General features: G+C 44.2%; 2 protein-coding genes across 12 annotated transcripts in view; one reads left to right on the top strand and one right to left on the bottom strand.

Moving 5' to 3' along the window:
* Positions 1 to 23,125, top strand: part of KBTBD12 (kelch repeat and BTB domain containing 12) — a 172,200-nt gene that overhangs the window by 75,527 nt on the left and 73,548 nt on the right. The window contains exon 1 of one of the 3 annotated variants that reach the window (XM_039547861.1): positions 583 to 876. The exons of the other annotated variants lie outside the window; for them this stretch is intronic. The gene's annotated coding sequence lies outside the window, so the exon portion shown is untranslated. Of the gene's footprint in view, positions 1 to 582; positions 877 to 23,125 lie in introns of those variants that run through there. 3 annotated transcript variants of the gene reach the window in all.
* Positions 1 to 23,125, bottom strand: part of MGLL (monoglyceride lipase) — a 135,054-nt gene that overhangs the window by 55,307 nt on the left and 56,622 nt on the right. For 8 of the 9 annotated variants that reach the window (XM_039547863.1, XM_039547864.1, XM_039547868.1 and 5 more), the window contains one exon: positions 643 to 749. In XM_039547863.1, coding sequence (XP_039403797.1) covers positions 643 to 749 — 107 coding nt within the window. Of the gene's footprint in view, positions 1 to 642; positions 750 to 14,696; positions 14,776 to 23,125 lie in introns of those variants that run through there. The other variant, XM_039547870.1, reaches the window with a different exon arrangement.

Here is a 23,125-nt window from a genome sequence, read left to right as displayed (position 1 = left end):
CTAATTTCTATAGCAGCTATGGCAGAGGCAGCTGTATGCAATGATAAAAACAAAACAAAGGCTTGAAGGGGCAGGAGAGTGGCAAGCTGTGAGGGCAGATAAAGGCAGGAGGGGGCTGCTGCAGGACAAGGAAGCAAATCGTTTAAAATATTGTTGGGCTGTCCCAGTCCCTGGGGATTGCTAAGAGAGGTCTCTTACCCGTTGTCTGTTTGTGTCCTGAGGGAAGGCCTTCAGGTTCAGTGAGAGTGTGAAAGACACACTGCCATTTCAGCATCAACTTGGGGTGATTCAGGGCAGCAGCTATGGTGACCCCAGGAGGGAGGGGCAATGATCTCCACCACAACCAGAGACAAGGTGCAACAGTGACAATCCCATAAGGTGATAATCAAAATAGTGTAAATGGTGGCTCCATAAGGACAAGGCTGAGGAAACCCAAGGAACCTGTGTGGCCATTTGACAGATAGACAGGCTAGATTAGACAAGGCAGTACTACATGGTGCATTAATCAATCCTTTCCCTTTTATGCTGGTCTATAATTAATTTATTTTCTTTTTTCTTCCTGCTGAACAGTTTTAACTCCATTCACCTTGCTACGGCCCTGATCTGCTATACGTCACATGCTGTTTCTTTTATAATACTCACCATGGTCATGAGCAAATACAAACAAGTTAAGTCCTGTCAGCATCTGGGCTAAGTCATCATAGCGGCCGCAGTGTTCCCCAGCACCATGAGCGATAAATACGAGGGCCCTAAATGGAGCATCAAGGTATAAAGCATTAACTTGGAAATCAGCCTAGAAAGGCACCAGAGCTGTGGGTAAAAACAGCATCATCATTTTATCAACAAGCACCTCAGACATCAACAAATTCAAGCCAGGTAAATGTGGGGCCCAAGTGGCATTTAACTGATGGTACCATGGTGAGGAAGGGAACAGATTTCCATAAAGACCTAGGAGCATGTGAGCAGGGCCGCCCAGAGAATTCAGGGGGCCTGGGGTTTCGGCGGCGGGTCCCAGGGCGGAAGGACCCCCCACCACAGGTCTTTGGGGCACTTCAGCGGTGGGTCCCAGAGCGGAAGGACCTCCCGCCGCCGAAGACCTGGAGCGGAAGAAGCTCCGGGGGCCTGGGCCCCGTGAGAGTTTTCTGGGGCCCCTGGAGCAAGTGAAGGACTCTGCTCCAGAGGGCCCGAAAAACTCTTACGGGGGCCCCTGCTGTGCCCAGGGCCAATTGCCCCACTTGTCCCCCCCTCTGGGCGGCCCTGCATATGAGAAGAAATAACATCAAACGAACCTCTAACAGATGGCTTGATGGTAGCAGGCCTTTGGCTATATGTGAGCCAGCTGTGCACTGGATGGATGTACTGGATGGACGTAGAGCAGGATAGCTCAGTGGTTTGAGCATTGGCCTGCTAAACCCAGGGTTGTGAGCTCAATCCTTGAGGAGGCCACTTAGGAATCTGGGGCAAAAACTAGTCCTGCTAGTGAAGGCAGGGGGCTGGACTCAATGACATTTCAAGGTCCCTTCCAGTTCTAGGAGATTGGTATATCTCCAATTATTACCTATTTTTTATTAGTGTACTTTTCCACCTGGCTCAGCACGAGGCTGCCACAATGGGAAGCTACAGATCAGTAATGTAGGTGGTTCTCTGTAACTCTCCTTTATCAGGCTAATTACATTCTGGACTGGACTTTGCTCCTATGGAAATCAATGGAAGTGTTGCGATTGACTTCAGTGGGATCTAGGTTAGGACGTCTCTCTGTAGTTTCACCCGGATATATTATTATTCACTTTCTGACTTACATTGCTGCACACACTGTTAAATGGTTACTGGATTTCAACAAAAATATGGACACAAACCAGAACCCAGGACCTGAGTCGAAGTTTGGGGAATGCTGGACTTGATCCCAACATCAATGTTTTTACCCATTTTCAATTTCAACCCAGAAACAGCTGCATTACAGAGATGAGTGAAGTGATTCCTAAACAGTTACAGCAACCTTAGGCTCACACGGGCGGCTCCAGGCACCAGCACGCCAACCGCGTGCCTGGGGCGGCAAGCTGGGGGGGCTCTCTGCTGGTCGTCGCGAGGGCGGCAGGCAGGTTGCCTTCGGCGGCACGCCTGCGGAGGGTGCGCTGGTCCTGCAGCTTCAGAGGACCTCCCGCAGGCGTGCCACCGAATCCGCGGGACCGGGGACCTCCCGCAGGCAAGCCGCCGAAGGCAGCCTGCCTGCCATGCTTGGGGCAGCAAAATACCTAGAGCCACCCCTGGGCTCACAGAGTGTAAACCACTCTGGGATCCTGCTGCATGAAAGGCGCTATACAAATGCTCATCACTAAGGACTCACATTTTACAAAATTTCTTACACATTCACAGAAATATCATCAGATAATGAAAATAATGGTTTGAGTTCAGAGAAATTTTCCTGTGTCTTTACTGGACAACATTTACGAAGAATGTTGATTTTGTTGTAAAAATAATTATGGCCTGGCCAAGTGAAACTCCAGAAGTTTGCTCTGATTGATAGGTCTTTTTTCACCCCTATTAAATTTTAGTGTCACAAATCTGAGTTGTTCACTTAAAGGTGCAAGCTGTTGTCAGAACACTTGTAACCACGCAGAGACCAGAGACTGATACTTCTAGTTTTTCAGTATATATAAAAAAATCCCAAGATGAACTAATAATAAATGGTAACAACAATTTACATTTAGTGAAATCTTCACCTCTGTTTTTACAAGGGTTTTTGATACATCTGTAAAAGATGTATTCACACAAAGAAACTGATTTGATCTTAGTTATATTTAAACTTAGAGAAGATGCTAGATGCTGTAGTAATTACTGCCCCATCTCTTTGATTAACACTGATTGCAAAATAATTGCTAATGCTAGGCAACTTGACAGACCATCCATTTGAATTAGACAGGTTTCACGAAGCAAAGTGTAGATTCTCTAACAGCTATATAAGGTTACCCTGACATTTCATTAATGCTAATCAGTAATGACAAGTCCAGGAAATGTAGCATCCCTAGCCCACGGTGTTAAAGAGCACTTGATAGGCCACACTAGGAGTTCCAAAACGACCTGTCATACAATAGTAATGCCTTGAGTTAACATTTCCCTTAGAAAAGGCTAAGAGATCTTAAGCCTTCAGAACATGGGGTGTAGGGCGGGGGAGAATTCTGAAGCAAACTCAAGATGACTAATGCACATGCGTCAGATCCTGCTTGCTTTGCTTGTCTACAAGTCAAACACCAAACCAAAGGGAATAAACCAAAGGGGATAAAAAGGAGAATTTTTTGCCTGTCTATATCAGGCATTTCCAAGGTGTCCCTCACCATGGTCTCCAGGCACAACGTGTAGTTTCTCAGATGACAAGTCATTGAAAATACCAATAACATACTAGGTGACCTTCATGGTATGAAATCCCTTGTGAAGTGAGCAAGCTGGTAAAGTGAGAGCCTTGTAGGAAGACATTAATTGCTACTTTATCTTGCAATTACACTGGAGGCTAAATTTTGCTCTCAGTCATACCCATGCAGCCTCACTGACTTAGAACCAGATCAGCTAAGGTGTTGAGCAGCTTACTGATATACGTGGAAATAGAGGGAGTTCAGTGCTTCACAAAATTAAGGCTATAGGGCCTGATCCTGCAGCCTTTACTCACAAGTAATTCTTAGTCCCAACTGACTGCAATGGGACTAGGATATAGGAGTTCCAGAATTGGATCCTTAAATGTCATGTGGCAGGGACCTTGTCTTTTACTTGCCTGCAAAGCATCATGGATAAAATTCTCAAATGCATCTGAGGGTACAAACACCCATGGCTAGCCTGTGTCAGCTGACTCAGGCTCAGGGGGGTTGTGGCTTTTGGGGCTACAAAACTGTGGTGTAGATGTTCGGATGCGGGATGGAGTCCGGGCTCTGGAATCACCGTGGACTCCCTCCTATCGTAATGCTTGTGAAAAGGAAGAAATACAATACAGCAAATAGGAAACTGTTTTCAATTTTTATCTTAATGTTCCTTTTTTGGTGTCATTTAAAATTAATACAGATACACTGCAGGCTTTAGCACTTTGTAGGACTGCAGTGTTTATGGACCTGGCAAGCAACAACTGCAGGGTTGGCCTCATAGGAAATTGGTCTTAGCATGTACCTTCATCTCCAATTGTTGTCATTCTGCCCGCAAGACCATTTGGAAGTGACATGGCTTGGGTAGAAGCCAGTGCTCACAGCTTGAAATGCTTTTCTGAAGACTGAGTTATGCCTGAACCATGTTAATTTCATAGGCTCCATGAGCTCAGCCAGAGGAATGCTTGTGGCGCTTTGGATGCTTCAAATGACTCTGGGTGTGGGATCTGTAGTTGCTAAACTTTGTGATTAAACATCATTTTGGATTCAGTTCAGCAAGATACCTAAGCTGATGCCAAACTGTAAACATGGAAGTAGTCCCAATGAAATCAATGAGACTACACATGTGCTTAAGTACCTTGATGAATCAGGGCCATTATGAATGGTAGTGGTAAGATTATGCCATTACTCAGAGAAAGCTGGTGCATGTTTGGTAAAGAATTTTTTTAAATGTACCAATTAATGTTTATTTGCCATATTTTTGTAGCCATCCCAGCAAAAGTAGGTCTCAGCTCTCAACGCTTTGAACACTTGTATACTTACCATTATAATTACACATCCTGTAATATGTTATTTCTTACTTTTAGCCAGCAATTTGAATTATGCTGCTCTCAAGTCCAGGACACTATGATCCCTGTGCCAGAGGAGAGCAGTTTGCAGGGAAGGTATTCAGGCCTGGATCAGTGCCAAGAAAACACTGTTCTACTGAGAGACTGGCACTGTTTTAAGGGCTGGTGTCTTGTGATCCCTACCCTTCCCCAAAGCTTAGAAACAAATGTTTCATACCATTAGAAAATTGGGATTCAAGTCCAGTTGGACCATGAGATATACTGTCTTGTACTATTTTATTTATCAAGTTAGAGACTACTACAAGTATGAACTAGACGGGGTGGGGTGGAGGGGGAAAGCAAGTCTGTAAGCAGAATGATGTGATTGTAAGATCTGTTATCTTGTGATCAGACAAGGCTAAAGGCATGTTAGTTGGACTGGCACGCATTCTTTTAGGACCAGAAAATGTCTCCAAGCCCTGAAACTAGACCAGTGATCTGAAGAAAAATTTCACCCCTGTTTATACTATCAGAAAAAAAAACACAAGCCAATACCCCAATTCAGGAAAGTATTCCTACTCAGGACAGTACTTAACCACATGCTTATCTTTAGCAACCTGCCTAAGCCCCATTCAAGTTAGTAGGACTTACTAAGCACATGATTAAAGTTAAGCACATAGTTAAATGCTGTCCTGAATAATGATGGTCTGCAGCATATGCATAAATGCTTTCCTGAATCAGAGCCCATCTGACTTGAGTTTATGGCATGTTAATCCATGCTAGACAAGTCTATCTTTTTTAATATATATATCAGATACATTTTTTACAAACCTATGAAATTACACAAAAAAGCTATGCTAAAAGAACATTATTAAGGGTATGTCTACACTATGGGATTATTCTGATTTTACAGAAACCGTTTTTTTAAAACAGATTGTATACAGTCGAGTGCACGCGGCCACACTAAGCACATTAATTCGGCGGTGTGCGTCCATGTACCGAGGCTAGCGTCGATTTCCGGAGCGTTGCACTGTGGGTAGTTATCCTGTACTATTCCATAGTTCCCGCAGTCTCCCCTGCCCATTGGAATTCTGGGTTGAGATCCCAATGCAAGATGGTGCAAAAACAGTGTCACGGGTGATTCTGGGTAAATGTCGTCACTCAATCCTTCCTCCGTGAAAGCAACAGCAGACAATCATTTTGCGCCCTTTTTCCCCTGGATTGCCCTGGCAGACGCCATAGCATGGCAACCATGGAGCCTGTTTAGCCTTTTGTCACTGTCACCGTATGTGTACTGGATGCTGCTGACAGAGGTGGTACTGCAGTACTACACAGCAGCGTTCATTTGCCTTTGCAAGGTAGCAGAGATGGTTACCATCCCTATTGCACCGTCTGCCATTGTAAATTGGTGATGAGATGATGGTTATCAGTCATTTTGCACCGTTTGCATTTGGAAATTGGCGATGATGGTTATCAATCCTTTTGTACCGTCTGCTGCTATCATGGGTGCTCCTGGCTGGCCTCGCTGAGGTCGGCCGGGGGCGCATGGACAGAAATGGGAATGACTCCCCGGGTCATTCCCTTCTTTATGTTTTGTCTAAAAATAGAGTCAGTCCTGCCTAGAATATGGGGCAAGTGTACTAGAGAACCAGAGAGCACAGCCGCTCCGTGTCAGAGCCCCAGAAATCCCGCAGAAATGATGAGCTGCATGCCATTCTCGGGGGTGCCCCTGCAACAACCCCACCCATTGCTTCCCTTCTCCCCCAACCCTCCTGGGCTACCGTGGCAGTGTCCCCCCATTTGTGTGATGAAGTAATAAAGAATGCAGGAATAAGAAACACTGACTTTTTAGCGAGATAAAATAAGGGGGAGGCAGCCTCCAGCTGCTATGATAGTCCAGGCAGGACATTAAAGGGTGTGGGGGAGAGGAGCGCAGCCTTCCGCTGCTATGATAGTCCAGGGAGTACAGAATCTTTTCTTTAGACATGAAAGAGGGGGGGCTGATGGAGCTCAGCCTCCAGCTGCTATGATAAGGACGGTTACCAAGCCTTTTGTACCATCTGCCGGGAATGACCAGGAGTCATTCCCATTTTTACCCAGGCACACCCGGCCGACCTCACCGAGGCCAGCCAGGAGTACTCACGGGATGATGAGGACGGTTTTCCACCATTTTGTACTGTCTGCCATCAGGAAAGGAAGGGGAGGGGATGCTGCTGTTCAGCACCGCAGCACCGCATCTACCAGCAGCATGCAGTAGACATACGGTGACATTGAAAAAAGACGAGAAATGATTTTTTTTCCCTTTTCTTTCACGGGGGGGGAGGGGGGATAAATTGACGAGATATACCCTGAACCACCCCGGACAATGTTTTTGACCCTTCAGGCATTGGGAGCTCAGCCAAGAATGCAAATGCTTTTCGGAGACTGCAGGGACTGTGGGATAGCTGGAGTCCTGTGTCTCCCTCTCTCCCTCCATGAGCGTCCATTTGATTCTTTGGCTTTCTGTTACGCTTGTCACGCAGCACTGTGCTGAGTCCCTGCTGTGGCCTCTGTCTATCATAGCCTGGAGATTTTTTCAAATGCTTTGTCATTTCGTCTTCTGTAACGGAGCTCTGATACAACAGATTTGTCTCCCCATACAGCGATCAGATCCAGTATCTCCCGTACAGTCCATGCTGGAGCTCTTTTTGGATTTGGGACTGCATCGCCACCCGTGCTGATCAGAGCTCCACGCTGGGCAAGCAGGAAATGAAATTCAAAAGTTCGCGGGGCTTTTTCTGTCAAACTGGCCAGTGCATTTGAGTTCAGATTGCTTTCCAGAGCGGTCACAATGGTGCACTGTGGGATACTGCCCCGAGGCCAATACCGTCGAATTGCGGCCACACTAACCCTAATTCGACATGGCAATACCAATTTCAGCGCTACTCCCCTCGTTGGGGAGGAGTACAGAAATCGGTTTAAAGAGCCCTTATATTGATATAAAGGGCTTCGTTGTGTGGACAGGTGCAGGGTTAATTCGGTTTAACACTGCTAAATTCGGTTTAAACGTGTAGTGTAGACCAGGCCTAAGGCTGCAAAGTCAAACACCCAAGAGTTAGGAAATTCCAGAACTAAGGTTGTCTGGGTAGCCTTAATTTAGTGTCCTGGTGCATTAGCCATTGTGATACAGTCATTCATTCCATGATCACATACTGTTTTTACCAAAGGACCCCTGCCTCATTCAGTGCACGGGATGGACCTGTTCTGGGATACATTAGAATTGTGTAGTGAAGGAAGCTGTTGTCTGTAGGACCCCTGCTTCATTTCTTGAAGAGGTTGGAAGGTATGTCTTATCTGCAAGACTAGGACAGGTGGGTCTAGGCCTGTCAAAGACTAAAGACCTACCCCCTCAACTAAGGGGGAGGAAGAGCTAGGCCCAGGCCACAGTCGAGTATGTGGGACAACAGATGAAAAAACGGGAATAGGAGTGAGGTAAAATCTTGAATATCAAGGATCCTGAGGGAGACACCAAGCAGAGAACCCCTGACAGCATCCACCACTCCTCAAAGTCGTCTAAGGTGTCAGTGGGGACTGCCCAGAGGAACAGTACCTGGAGGTGTGATCATATGAAGCACTAGTTGGAAGGTGTGTAGTGAATACGGCAGGGGACTGCAGGAAGACAAAGGATGGTCTTATGGCTAAGGCAGATGAATGTTGCCCTGGAGAACTAGAGTGTATCCCTGCCTCTGCTATAGATTTCCTATGTGATGCTGGCCAAGTCACTTAAACCAAACTTTCCAGGTGATCACTAATTGTGTGTTCCTCATTTTATTAGTGTCTTACTTTATACCTTGTGGTCTGATTTGCAAGAGTGCTGAGCACTCACAGCTGCAGCTGAATTCAATGAGAACTGTGCTTTGAACATATAAAGTACTACATCCTTAGTACTCTGAAAAAAATCAGATCTTAGGCATCTAAGATTGGGCACACACTATCAGTGGATACTTTTGTCCAAAATCTCTCTGTGCCTGAGCCGCCCCTCTCCCCCTGTATGTAAAATGTGGATAACACCACCCCCTCACTTTGCAGGGATGTTGTGCAAATAAATTAATTAATGTTTGTGAAGCACTCAGGTACTATAGTGATGAGTGCCATTGAAAAGCCCACGAGGAAATTAATAATTCTGTGTTCAGAGCAGGGTTTAAAGAGGGCGCAGTAAATAAGACCTGGGGCCATTCAGTGAACAATGAAGATAAAACAAAATATTAAATAGCTGCTTGTTAAGTGAGCACCATCCATTTTGTGCACAGAAGCCTGTGCAAAAATGGCATGTGATCATGTCTTTAAAGACTATCATAATGCATATGCATAGGAGGCTGAATTAAGATTGCACAAGCATTTCCAATTCTGGAATTTCCTAACTTTTGAGTGCTTGGCTGTGCAACCTTAAACGTTTAAGGCAGCATTTGTGTATATATATTTATCATATGTGGTGCAGTGTCTGAATAGCATCATGCAGCTGCAGACAGGGCAGAAATCATGTTGACACTGACAGGGTGTCATCTTGACATATATGATCCTGCAGCTCTAGAAACAGGACTTTTAGGAATATGGATTGTAAACAAAACTAGTGAAATACTGCAGTGTTATCCCCTGAAATCTTTATTCTAATCTGTGGGACAAATTCTGCTCTCATATCTGTACACTTCTGGAGTCATTCACACCAGATTTACATCAGAGTAAGTAACATTTGATTTTATGTTAACAGGCAATCACTTACTTATTCATAGGTATCTCCATATGCATTTTGCGCAGGCCTGGGTCAGGAAAATGTAGTTCAAGTCTGTATTGCACCTGTAGGAAGTGCAGCATGCAAGGCACAGCCCAGGGGGAAGAAGGGACAAACGTAGCTTTAAATCTTTTTGTCCTTCTGATTCTGGTACTCTGGAGCTCAAAAGGGCCCTTGACATAATTTAGGCAGTCTGAAGGGGCTGCTGTGAATTATGGCTGCCTCTCTGCTGCTGCCCCTGGCTTGTGGTGCAAGCCAGAAGGGCCACAGGAGTGGATGCTACAACCTCCCACTCTCCTGTCCCCTACACTGGAGTTTATGGAGTGCCAACATAGGGCCACACAGCTCCTATGTGGGGTGGGGCAGGGGGATTCTCCTCTGGCTGCTATGCTTTGCCAAAGAAATGTTTTGGGGCCAGAATCCCTCTCATGATGCCCCAGAGCCATTTTTATGAATATATGAAAAACCTACAAACTCCACCCTCAAAGGGCTGCATCTACACTCCCCCTGCCCAAAGCGTCACTTGATTTACTGGACTTTGAGAGCGCATGGAACCCTGCAAGATCAGTCCCCTGGCATTGTCGAAATTTCAGGCCCAATTCTACAGTTGTAACGTTCCACACACATGAGCAGTTTCTCTGACTTTCGTAGGACTACACACGGGTAAGGGTTTGCAGATCTAATATCTTACTGGAGCCCAAGATAGCAACAATTCCTTCATTTACATACTGTTGGGATGACATTTTTACAGCAGACATGACCGCTAGAGTAGAATAATGTTGGTAGGTTATTCAGCGATACCAGAAAGTGTTGTTGTTATAAATCAATAGAGCTGAGACAGAATTGCACAGCACAGATAGATTTCCATACAAAAGGCTCCACCGGAATCCAGCTAGAGCCAGCATGAAACAATACAGAGAAACAGCTTGGAATGTATGATTTATCGGGCCTTTTGAAAATGCAAAACATCAATGTGCATAGCTCACAACTGATCTGCTAAAAAATGCGAAGAGCTGAAGGAAACGGTGGAAGGATTCTCTGGACACTGCAACTGAATGAGTAAAGTGATTCTATGCAGATCTCTGCAATGTAACATTTTAATAGATGTTTTGTTTAAAGGATATTATCTTTTAGGAGACACTGGGTTTAAGTCTGAGGTGAATTGCGTGGTGTTGTAAAGTAAAATTCCCAGGCCTAATCTTCCCTTCTCATCCCATTCCAGAAGGGGTCACAAGGATCCTGTCACAAAGTCTTCCCCAACTCCCCCTTCCACCATTTACCCACCAAGGTGGTGGGATCTGCCGCAGTGGAACAGATTGCAAGGTCCACTGCCCCAAACCTGGCAGACTGATGGGCTCTTTGGAAACACAGACAGGCTAGACAGAATTTTAAAAGACTTTGTGCTTGAGATGCCTCTCACACCAGTTTTATGATATTGTAATTCCATTGATTGCAATGGGGTTAGTCCTTAGTTTCACTGGAATAACTAAAAGAAGAATCAGGGATCCTAAATCTAAATACACAAATGCAGGCTCAGGTCATAAACAATTGAGAAGAGCATGAATATTAACTCTTTGTACCAGTACTACTAACCCATCCCTCCCCATCAGGATCTGGTTATTTATGAACCAGACTAGATTCAGTTTTGGACTGGGTTTTACTCTTTGCTCTGCTACAGACTTGTTGTGTGACCCTGGGCAGGTCAATTCACCTCTTTGTGCCTCAGCCTCCCTCTCCCAGTGTATAAAATGGGGATTGTGTACTTGCCTATCTCCTAGGAGTGCCATAAGGATTAATGCATTGACGTCTGTAAAGCACTCTGAGACCCTCAGACGGAAGATGCTATAGATATCTTGTGATGGGCTGGACTAGGCCTAAAGAGCCCCTGAGGGAGGCCTCAGGGTTCTGCCACACCCATCCCAAAAAGGAACTGTGGGAGAGGTCCTCTGAGCGGCCTAGAGTGGTTGGGAGGAAGCAACCAATCAGAGGGGCTACTAGAATGGCCAATCGGGGGCCAGGAGGGCTATATAAAAGGAGCTGCAGAAGAGCATACCAGTTAGTTGCTGCTTAGAGCTGGAAAAGAAAGAACTATGTACCTGGCTGGAAGAGCAACAGGACCAAAGACAGTCTGCTGGCAGGGACTGGGGGAGCAACGAAGGAGCTCCTCGCTGGCTGCTGGGACTAAGTAGGGACTGAGCCTGGGGAGGGCCACAGGATGATAGTATCTCCAGGGAGGAAGCCCTGGGAATATGGCCCCATACCAGGACTGGGACTACTTAAAGACTGAGCCCAGGGAGGGCTAGAGAGACATCACCAGAGGGGTCTGAGAGGCCCTGGTGGACTGTATACCCCCGAAGGGGTTTGCTCTGGTTCTTATGCAGAGTGTGTGACTCAGCCAGAGGGCTCAGTTGCTGGAAAAAAAACACCTGAGAACCACCAAAATTACCAGAACTGAAAGAATGCAAATGCATCCAACCAGAGGGGGTGCTCGTGAGAGGTGGGTGCTGACCTTGTTACATATGTACCAAGTGTAAAAGATAGGCCCAACCTGCAAAATCCAGCTCTGGATCTGAACTTCCCCAGAGACCTGTCACTAGGACTAAGATGTAGGGGGAAATTTTCAAAAATGCCTAAGGGATTGAGGCACATAAGTCCCACTGACAGGCAATATGACAAGCAACTTTCTATCACATTTATGCCACATTCATTTTCACTTAAAATGAAGTTGTTATGGATGAAAGATATCTGCATGGCCACAATGCCATGGAAAAGGACGAATGTGAGAGCTAGCTAACAGCTGTCACGTGCAATGGGTAAGAGCTAGAGTTGCCAGAAGGTTACTGACCCAACCCCTCCTCCTCCTTCTAAGAGGCTTGTACTCAGCCTTGAAGGGTTTCTGAAAGGCCAGAACTTGCAGTTCAGTGGGTCAGCTTTATGACTGGTTCAGTCTTAAAATCAAAATGCAATGGGTGCCAGCTGAGTAGATGCTCAGGAAGTAGTAAGAATAGTGCAATGAAAGAGGCTGAGTTTTCAGGGCATGAGAGAGCTACTTTTAAAGGGCCAGAAGCCCTATGCCAAGAAATCACTAATATTTAAGGCTATTTTGGTTTTTTGCCAATCGAATTCAATATTGAAACCTGTTGATTTAATAACCAGACAAAAAGCTTTGCTGTTTAAAAGTGTGGCTCTGGTCTGAGAAGTGACTGTAAAAATGACCCTTTCTTACTCAGCCAATCTGCTGGCAGGGCGTATTCAGAGCCATTTCTACTGACTCTCTTGACTAAGTTTTTACTCATTTTTGCTCCTGTTAACCCATAGCCGTGCTGGCTTTGCAGAGCTATGAGTGAGGGAGCTAGACACTACAGCTGCTCAGACATGACCTTCGTGTTGCATACAGTTTTAGAGAGGTAAGGTGTCCCAGAACGCCAGTGCCCCTAGGCACGTGCCTACTGTGCCTAATTGGAAATCCAGCCCTGGACATGCTGTGGCCATTTATTCAGTTCTTACTCAGGCAAGCTGTCCCATTGAGTTCTGAGCAAGTAAGAATTTCAGGTTTTTGTCCCCTGTGAACTTCAAAAGTGTCTATCTTTTTTTATAAAGCAGGATTGCACAATTCCCACCCAGTGACAACGGTTTGAAGTAGAACATATAAATGTAATTCACTATAATACTTGGACCAAACAGTACAGTTTGTAACTAGGCAACTTCTATCATAATGTGCAAAAAGAACTCTTGATTATTTCCTGCATAGGCTCAGTTATCCATCCTCACATTTATCCTTCCAATCCAACTTAGTCTGCAGTCCTCTCTGGCTACAGAAGTCTTCATCTGTTATCTTCAAGCAAGGTGGATAATTTACTTTTTATAAACTATAGATTTCCAGGGTAATACAAATCCCCATGTCTCCAATTTCTCCTGGACTGATTTCAAAGAGGCAATGGGAAAGGTCTTAGAATCCTATATGCTTTGGAGTCCGAACTTGAAGGACTGATTTATTTCTTAAGTGTAAGGCAGTTATGTATTTTTAAAATATCTAGAGGTTAAGCACAGTCATTTCAAATGAGTAATTCTCTCAGCCTATTCCAGAACTGCATGTCAGCCCTGGTCATCTATGAAAAGAATCTTTGCAGTGAAAGGGTATTTTACAAGCTGTGTCAAAAGCAATATTAGGAACTGATCTATTGGGAAATTAGTAATGTCATCAGCAAAGCATGTGCCAAACATCTGGGTATGTTCCAATTAATTGAATACTCCATGTCTGTCACAAACCAGAATTAGGAGGAGAATGTTGAGTGTCAATAGTTAACAGGATTATAAAATGTCACATTTAAGCCAGCGATTACTGGAACATGTGCTTTATGGGTTGAATCATTTTCCATGCTTTGGGTGTATAAAAGCTTGTGTTACTGGCACATTAGACATAACTGTAAATCAGCTGTAGATGGACTGTAAACAAAACTTTACATACTTTTGCCTACAGCAACGTCAATCTAGCTGGGCATTATTTCTTGGTCACAGCCACCTACCTAGCTAAGACTAGCTACCGTAGACTTGTTACCCTTAAACATTTCCACCATTGCTAACACCACTTCAGCTTTACCTGTGGTCACAATGGTGGCAACATTAAGTAAAGAAGGAGTCAGTTGCCACTGGCATTTTAAGCACTGGTCTTGTAGATTGGCCTTCTACAGGGTTAGCTACAGTGCTTAGAACACCAGCAGCTGAATGGTGCACTGCCTCCATTAGAGCTCCACTGGTAGAATGACAGCTAGTGATAGCAATGAGGGGGAAACAGCCCAGTGCAGACAATCCCTGAGTTGCAATTACTTAGGGCACATGCAAGCAAAGCTAAAGGCACTTTGGATGCATTTACTGCAGTATGGCTTTAAATAGAAAGGGAAATCAATACTCATTTACAGTATCTGGCAATCACTGAACCAAAACATACATGCACAGCTACAGCAAAGCAGAAATAACACTTATTGAAATGGCAAGCTGTTATTCTGCTGAGCGAATGCTGTGTCTTATGTGCATTCTTTCATTAGAAACTGAGAATACTGCCCATCTTTGCACATTTAAACTATAACAATGTCAGAAGCAAATAATCAAAATACTATGATTGTTAACTCAACGGCTGCTGGACTCTGCTCCAGCTTCTGTGCTGTGGTGAAAGGAAGCAGCGTTCCTTTTGGACTGCCAGCATACCAAGATGTCATAGTTAGTATACAGGATAGCACTTTGGAGTGTGCCTCATACCAGGTTTGGAAGGGCCAAAGGATTGCCATCTGTCTCCAATGTTGTAGAATTGTCCAATCCATGTCTGGCAAGTGGGACACTTTTCTCAGTCTGAAAATGATTTGGGGCTGGCAAAAATGTTATGCAGTCTTAATGTTGCATTACAATGTGACGCTGCTTTATATGACATCACTACTCTGTGACATGACTCTCCTTCCTGATGTAACAGAGTTTGTATCCCAAAGTGGGATATATTCAGCTGCTGGTGCCTGGTGTATCCCAAAGTGGTGATGCAGACTCCAAAAGGTGGGAAGCAGTAAAAGCAGAAACTGCAGTTTTTAAACAAATAAACATTCCCTACCCACTGCAGCAAGAACCTGAAAATGAAACTGGAGATAAACAAAAGTCAAAAACTCTTTATTGATTTCCATTGCCCTATATGGGAGCATGCAACCAGTAAGCAACTAGCATAAATAATAACAGCTAGCTCCCATATGGTGCTTTTCATCCACAGAACTCATGGTGCTTTACAAAAGAGGCAAGTATGTTATTCCCATTTCACAGCTGGATAAACTGAAGCACAAGAAGTGAAATGCCTTGCCCATGGTCACACAGCAGAGCAGTGGCACAGATGGAAATAAAATCTAGAGGTGAAATCCTGGCCCCACTACAGTCAATGGGAGTGTTGCTATTGGCTTCAATGGCAGCAGGATTTCGCTCCAAGTCACCTGAGTTCCAGACCAATGCCTTGTCCACTGGGCCACAGCGAATGGCGAAATGTATTTTTATAAGTCTTTCTGTTTTGATAATCGATGGAGGTGTTAGTAATGTAGAAAGGGAAATGTTCTTCTTTACAATAGAAGGTATTTTTAAGTTTATGGTGTCCCTTGCTAAAATCCCTTATAGTCAGCCTGAATGATGGTTTAAATGTTGACCTACTGAATTCATAATACAGTTTTTTAATATTGGAAATATTGTAAAATAGCTTTCATGACAGATTAAAAAAAACCAGCTTCACCACTAAGTCAGCTAGATGTTATCTCTAGAGGAGCTTAATTACTTACTGCTTCCTCATCACTTCTCACTCCTTCAGCCCAGGAAATTAAGCCACCACAGATCTGCAGAGTTTGACAGGTGAGTTTGAAACCTCACTGAATTGGCATTGAATAACAAAGGTAAAAACGTTAAAAAAGGCCCATCTGTATAGCTGCAGAGAGCTGACAGACACCGCAAATTAATTCATCTTTCTATTCTCAGATAGGACAGTCTTTTCCACCCACTTAGCCTCAAGCCTGAACAGGGAAGAGGGAGATAATACACAATAGCCTCTTGTTCAGCTCAGGTCAGTGAGTGTCCTGAAGAGAGAATACTAATCTTTCCTCCTTGTAAACGGTGTTTGTTTACTGCACCTTCTTTATCCATCTGGCTGGTACAATCTATACACAATAATAGAGTACACAATTACTGTATTTATTTATTCCTTATGAGTGTCTGAAGTCTTTAAAATTCTGTTGACCTTCTTGTTCTTCTTCCTTTATCTGATCACCATCCGGGCAGCTTATTCCTAGGCTTGGTCTACACTACCAACGTATGTCGGTATAACTACGTTGCTCAGGGCTAGGAATTTCCACACCCCTGAGCAATGCAGTTTTACTGACCTAACGCCTGGTGTAGACATCACGATGGGAGGGCTTCTCCCATCAAAATAGCTAACACCTCTTGGGGAAGTGGATTAACTACACTAACAGGAGAAGCTCTCCCATTGACATAGACAGCATCTTCACTAAGTGCTACAGCTGCACTGCTGCCAATATAGACAGGCCCCTAGTTGAAAGGTAGAGTACACACCTTGAATCACAGGACATCAGGAACAAGACATCTTCAGGGAACGCTGAGTAATATTTTTCCCTTCTTCTCCAGAACCTTTCATCTAAGGACATCAGCTCATGTTACAAATAATTAATTTAACCTTACAATACCACTAAGGCTTATTACGCCTATTTTATAGATGAGAAAATTAAGGTGTGGAGAGATTAAGGGCTCACTCCTGCAAACCATTGATCATGTAAGGTCCTTGCAAAAAATGAACCTCAGATTACTACAATATCAAACACTGTATTAAGACACAGCTGATCACTGTTTTGACTGTGTTGTTTGTATGTTGACTATCTATTGTCTTTTCAGCTTCTGAGGCTTTGTGCCTTCATCATCTTTTTTTATGGTAGTGTCCAGAGACCCCAATCACTATGCTAGGTGTTGTATAAAGACAAGTCCCTGCCTGAAGAGCTAAGCGCCTGGTTCCCCAGACTTACATTACGTAAGGAGTCTCTTTGGTTTCAGTGGGAGTACTCAGGTTGTATGGGTCAATTCAGTGTAGAAAGGTCCTAATAAAATAAATGTTATTTTTGTGAGCACTACAGCAACTTCTTACAACAATAACAACAGTTCCATTGATTTCACTGGGACGCCCTGTGCCAGTAAGGGAGTGCATGATCAGGTGTTAAGTGACTGGGTGGTCGCACAATAAGGCCTGCTCTAGAGCAGTGTTTGTACCATTATAACTATGTCAGTTGGGAGTGTGTGATTTTTTTAAATTTAATTTTATTTTTTTTACTGATACAGTTATCAGTACAAGCCCTAATATGGATGCAGTTATCCTGGTATAAAGGTGCCTTATTACCTTTCCTGTACAGCAGTGGTTCCCAAACTGGGGTTCGTGAACCCTTGGGGGTTTGTGAAATGTTACAGGGAGTTCTAGGGGAAAAAATTCCCTAATGGTGGACAGAGCTGTCCCTAGGGATGCCAGGCAGCACGGGGCCAGCAGCCTGGAGCCCCTGAACTTCCAAGAGCTAAGCAGATCAAAGCAAGCATATCTACCACACTGAGGAGATTTAAACTTCAAGACTTCTTATAAGAAATGCAAAGGGAGGTGGATAGTTTTTGCTGTTTATTAAATTTAATAGGCAGCTAGTATTGTTTTAAAAAATATTAGGAAGAACAAGTTTAAACTTTGTTGTATGTAACATGCGTTGTTTGCCTGGACTGCTCAAGACCTGAATGCTTGTGTAGGAGGAACTCTTTGAGTTGGCTTCTTAAAGACCTTCATGCTGTTTCTTCTGATACTCCTTGATGAAATATAGGAGCCTTGTCTTATAACAGGCTTATTCAAAGTGATACAAGCTATGAAAGTGAGATCTTGGAAGAGTGTTGCCATTTTCATAATGTAATAAAAATACTGTAATTATAATGATAGTGTATAATAAGCATGTCATAAAAACAAATTTTATATTTCCAAGATCACTGCTTTTATCATTTATACTCAGGTAAAGGAGAAAATCCCTGGAAATATTCATTTTTAGGCAGGGGTTCGCGAGACTTGACATTTTAGTGAAAGGGGTTCACAGGTTGTTAAAGTTTGGGAACCACTGATCTAGAGGGAGAGATCTTCCTGAGTAGGCAATGGGTGGAGCGAAACCTGAAAGCACAGGGGGCCACCCACAGCCCTACAGGGAATGCCACAAACTCCCAGGGTATGTGACAGAATGAACCTGATTCAGCTACCCGTCCAGAAGGGCTCCTAGAAAACTGCTATGCAGACAGTTCTGAAGTAAGAAGGTACTGCTGACCTTTTTCCTCTTGAGTTAGCTCCAGGAAAAAGTTATTCTTCGGTGTGTTGGAATATTTATTTTCCTTTTGATCCCCCACTGGAAGGGACATAAGAAGGCCCGCAAAGGGCAGGGCCTCCCTTGCTAAAACTAAGAAAGCAGGGCCTCAATGTAAGCCACTCAGTGTAGCTAACTTGGCATGGCTAGGGTCTCCCACATGTGGGAGAAAAATCTAAGGAGCCTTGTTTACAGAGTCCTCATTTTTACAATGGCAGAGTTTGTTATTAGTCGGGTAACAACCAACTAGGCACCTTTGTTTTGTCCTTTGCTTCTTAAAGGAGGTGGTGACCTGAGTGCTAGAGATGTCCAAACAGGTCACTCTTCTAAGGAGCTTTTACCATCATTCACTTTGGGGAAGGGTTTTGTTTCTACAGATGGGGTGGGAGAACAGAAACGTAACTAAGCTAAAATGTGTGAGGGCCAAATCCATCCCTGGTGTAAGCTGGCTGATGTCAGTGCAGTTACACCTGGGATGAACTCAGCTCACTTTACCAGACATCAATGGTTTTCAGCCTGTGGTCTGCGGACCCCTGGGGTTCTGCAGACTATATCTAAGATTTCCAATGGAATCCGCACCTCCATTTGAAACTGTTATGGGCCCACAAATGAAAAACAGTTGAAAACCACTGTCATACATGATATACAGCACATAGAGGAAGTAACATATTTTTGCTTAAAGATTAACACTGTCAAATCAACACTCAGGGCTTTATATACTATAGTGTTGTGTTGTTGCCTGTATTTCTAAATGTTTCCCTCTTCTATATCTCAATCATTTATGCTTCTCCTTAATGCTAATGCTTTCTTTGCACCGTGGTGAATTACCTTAACTGGAAATGGAACATCCTTGTATGATTTTTTTTTTCTTCTTTCATTTCCAAGGGAAAAAAACAAACCAGCTTCAACTATGAGAGACCCTTTGACAGCCAGAAGGGCTGCTTTTATTCTTGCTGTAGATGTTTCCAACAGCCTTCATTAGTAGGATGATTTTTTTTACCAGTTACCACAAGAATATTCCACATAAACAAATCTGTCTTTGTTTTGCAATGGGACCCAAGAAAAAAGGCAAACAAGCTGCTTCATGAATAGCAGCTATTATTATCCTGCCTGTGTCTTTGGGACACCTGCACCAGTAGGGTCAGTTTCTGAGCCCAGGTGTGCAACACTCTTGAATGCAAAATGAAAGCAATGCCCCACTGTGGATACCTCCTGTAAGAGAGCAGGAGCTGCTTTTAGGAGTGCCCCATGATGAATGTCATAGATAAGGGATTCCAAGCTGGCCCTTAGGCAATTGAAATGAAAGCAGAATTATTTTAGCTATCCAGGTGCCTCCAGCCTGACACATTCTTGGACTCGTGCTCCCCAGCCATGTGAGGATTGATAGGGGAGGATGGATGAGAAGGGAAGAAGGATGGTTGTGTAGTTGATTTGCAGGGGACAGAGTCAGGAGACTTGAGTTCTATTCTGGGTTCTGCCACTGACTTAAGGTTAAACCTTTCTCCCCTCAATCATGCAAACAGTGCATTTCACATTACAGGGATTACTAGTGTGGGAGTAGGGTTTGACTCTGAGGGTATGTCTGCACTGCAAAAAAAAAAAAAAGTGTGTTCTTAACTTGGGCTGAACTAGTAGTGAAGACATGGTTACTGGGGTTCTCAGCTTGAGTTCAAGCTTAAGCGTATAGCAACCTGGGGTTGATCTCAAGCTGCAAAGCCAAATAGCTGTGTCTTTGCTGCTATTTTAACATGGGTTAGCTAACCCAATTTAAGACTACATTTGTTTTTGTTTTTGTGACATGCTTATTACACACTATTATTTATAATTACAGTATTTTTATTATATTATGAAAATGGCAACACTCTTCCAATATCTCACTTTCATAGCTTGTATCACTTTGAATAAGCCTGTTATAAGACAAGGCTCCTATGTTTCATCAAGGAGTATCAGATGAAACAGCATGAAGGTATTTAAGAAGCCAACTCAAAAAGTTCCTCCTACACAAGCATTCAGGTCTTGAGCAGTCCAGGCAAAGAATGCATGTTACAACAAAGCTTAAACTTGTTCTTCCTAATAATTTTTAAAACCATACTAGCTGCCTATTTAATTTTAAAAACAGCAAAGACCATCCACCCCCCTTTGCATTTCTTATCAGAAGTCTTGAAGTTTAAATCTCCTCAGTGTGATAGCTATGCTTGCTTTGATCTGCTTAGCTCTTGGAAGTCCAGGGGCTCCAGGCTGCTGGCCTCGGGGTCCCTAGGGACAGCTCTGTCTGCCATTAGGGAATTTTTTTCTTGAGAACTCCCTGTAACTTTTTGCAAACCCCCAAGTGTTCACAAACCCCAGTTTAGGAACCACTTCCCTAGATGACTGCAATCTCCTTTTGAAAGGCCTGCTCTCTACTGTACATGATTGACAGGGCTGGAAAGACAGGGCTAGCCTCCCTTCCCCATGGCCTTTCTGGTGCCTGCCTCATTAGCATAGTGATGCATCCTGTCACATACCCTCCCCCTCAAAACAACACAGGCGTGTCGCCTTCTGGGGTGTGTTTGCCTTCCTTGTGTAATGTTGCGTCCGTGCTATATTATATTACTATAGCTTTGCCTGGCCGATGAGGCACCTGGAACTGGTATGGTTGTAGAGGTTCCAATGCATGATTCTCTCTCACGTCTGTGTCATTCATTGTGCATGATCTGCAATCGGCAAAAAGAGGTTCCATAATAGGTGATGATGTAAAGCGTCCATGGCCCACTTCAGGCCCAGGGCTTCCTTTTCTGTTACAGAGAAGGTCTTTTCATGTGGTTTTGAATTAAACACAATATGGCTCGTTCCTCGCCCTCAGAGATCTAGGAGAGCATCCCCGCCTCCTGTCCGATGCATCTGTCTGAAGTATAAACTCCTTCGAGAGGTCTGGGTTGAAGAGTGTGGGATCATGACACATTTCTTTCAACATTTTAAAGGTTACATCCCAATTGTCTGACCACTGCACTTTGCGTGGTTTCTTGTCTCTTGTCACGGATGTATGTGGGGCTGCAGTGGTGCCAAAATTAGGGACAAAGCAGCTGGAGTATCCAGCCAACCCTGAAAATTGTCTAACTTGCTTTCTGGGCGTTGGTATCAAGTAGTTGGTCAAAGCCTGCACCCTGTCCACAAGTGTGTGTATATGTCCGCCTCCCACCGTACAGCCCAGGTACATGGTTATTTTATTTCCAGATTTGCTCTTAACCGGCTTGGTGATGAGGCCTGCTTTGGCAATCTACTGCAGTGCCGGAGTAACATGGTGGAGGTCTAGGCTATGTATGACTACGTCGTCCAAATAAGCCGCAGCGTATCGCCCATGTGGAAGGAGCATCTGATCCATTAACCTCTGAAACGTTGCCTCCACCCCATACAGCTCAAATGGCATCATTAGGAAATTGTACAGTGCAAGGGGCAGGGTGAACACAGTGTGAATTTGGAACTAACCAATACATGATTGAAAAGGCTAGTGAGGCAGGGCTATTGCTGCACAAGGAGCTTTCCCTGCACCTTCCTCATCAGGGTGGGGGTTTATACACCCTGTCACATTCTTCCTTTTTTTGCTTTGGTTAGTTGCTTATCTATTCATTTTGTAAGTGCCTGAAAGTTTCATTAAACCGTATTACTTGGCCTTGCTGTGAGCTGTGCTGTTTCTCTGGAAATGCTATAGAAATTCTGGTAATGAACTGCCAAAATCAGCAAGCGATATGTAATGATTTAAGGCTCCATTCAAAATAAAACCTGCTTGGATTTCTACACCACAGGGGCAAGGCCCAAGAGGGAGAGGGATTTATTTTAACATTGGGTTGGTCCTTTGGTGCTGTTGAGCTGGAAAGAATTAAAGGGATTTTACAAAGGATAAAGGCTCTAGAAACATTAAATGCAAAAATAGTTTTGTTGGTTTTTTAAATGTTATTTTTAATAGTAATTTAACTCTTTTCAGCTGTAGAATGGAAGGCACTTCTCAAAGGTGGCTAAGCTTCATGCGTGCCATATAAGCAATTAGATAGCTAGACAGATTATTTCCATTCTACTGACGTGGAAGCTGAGGTCAGGTCTACACTAAAAGGTTAAGTAGACCCAGCTACATCACTCGGGGGTGTGAAAAATGCACGCTCCTGAGTTAGATAGTTAAGCTGACCTAACCCCGGGTGTAGGCAGCACCAAGTCGACAGAAAAATTCTTCCCTCGATTTAGCTTCTGCCTCTCAGGGAGCTGGATTACCTACCGTGACCGAGGAACCCCTCCCATCGCTGTAATGAGTGTCTATGTTGAAACATGACAGTGGTGCAGCTACAGCCGTTTAAGTGTAGACATAGCCTGAGGCATTTGAGAAGTACAAGATCCACATTTTCGGAAGTGTCCTCTAACTTAGGGTGTCTCAAGCTTGGGGTGTCTGACCTGACAAGCACAAGAGCTGGGTTTTTTGGGGGGGGGGTTTTGTATTTTTTTAAAGACGTGCTGAGCACCCTTACCCCCCTCTGAAGTCACTGGGAACTACATGCACTCAGCACTTCTGAAAGCCCAAGTTGTCTCAAATTTGTACACACAAACGTGATGGCATCCAAAACCCGTGGCTCAGTGCTGGGCAAACTGTGGCCCATCAGGGTAATCTGGTTGCAGGCTGCGAGACATTTTGCTGACGTTGCCCATCCACAAGCACAGCCCCTTGCAGCTCCCAGTGGCCGCGGTTGCCCACCACTGCTGTGGATGCTTTTGAAAGTGTCAGCTTATAGGACTAGCTCAAGCCCACACATCTGTGAATGCTGG

Source organism: Mauremys reevesii, linkage group 7 (assembly GCF_016161935.1).
Source record: "Mauremys reevesii isolate NIE-2019 linkage group 7, ASM1616193v1, whole genome shotgun sequence".
In the NCBI taxonomy this organism is placed as follows: Eukaryota; Metazoa; Chordata; order Testudines; family Geoemydidae; genus Mauremys; species Mauremys reevesii.
This window is presented reverse-complemented; position numbering and strand designations above follow the sequence as displayed.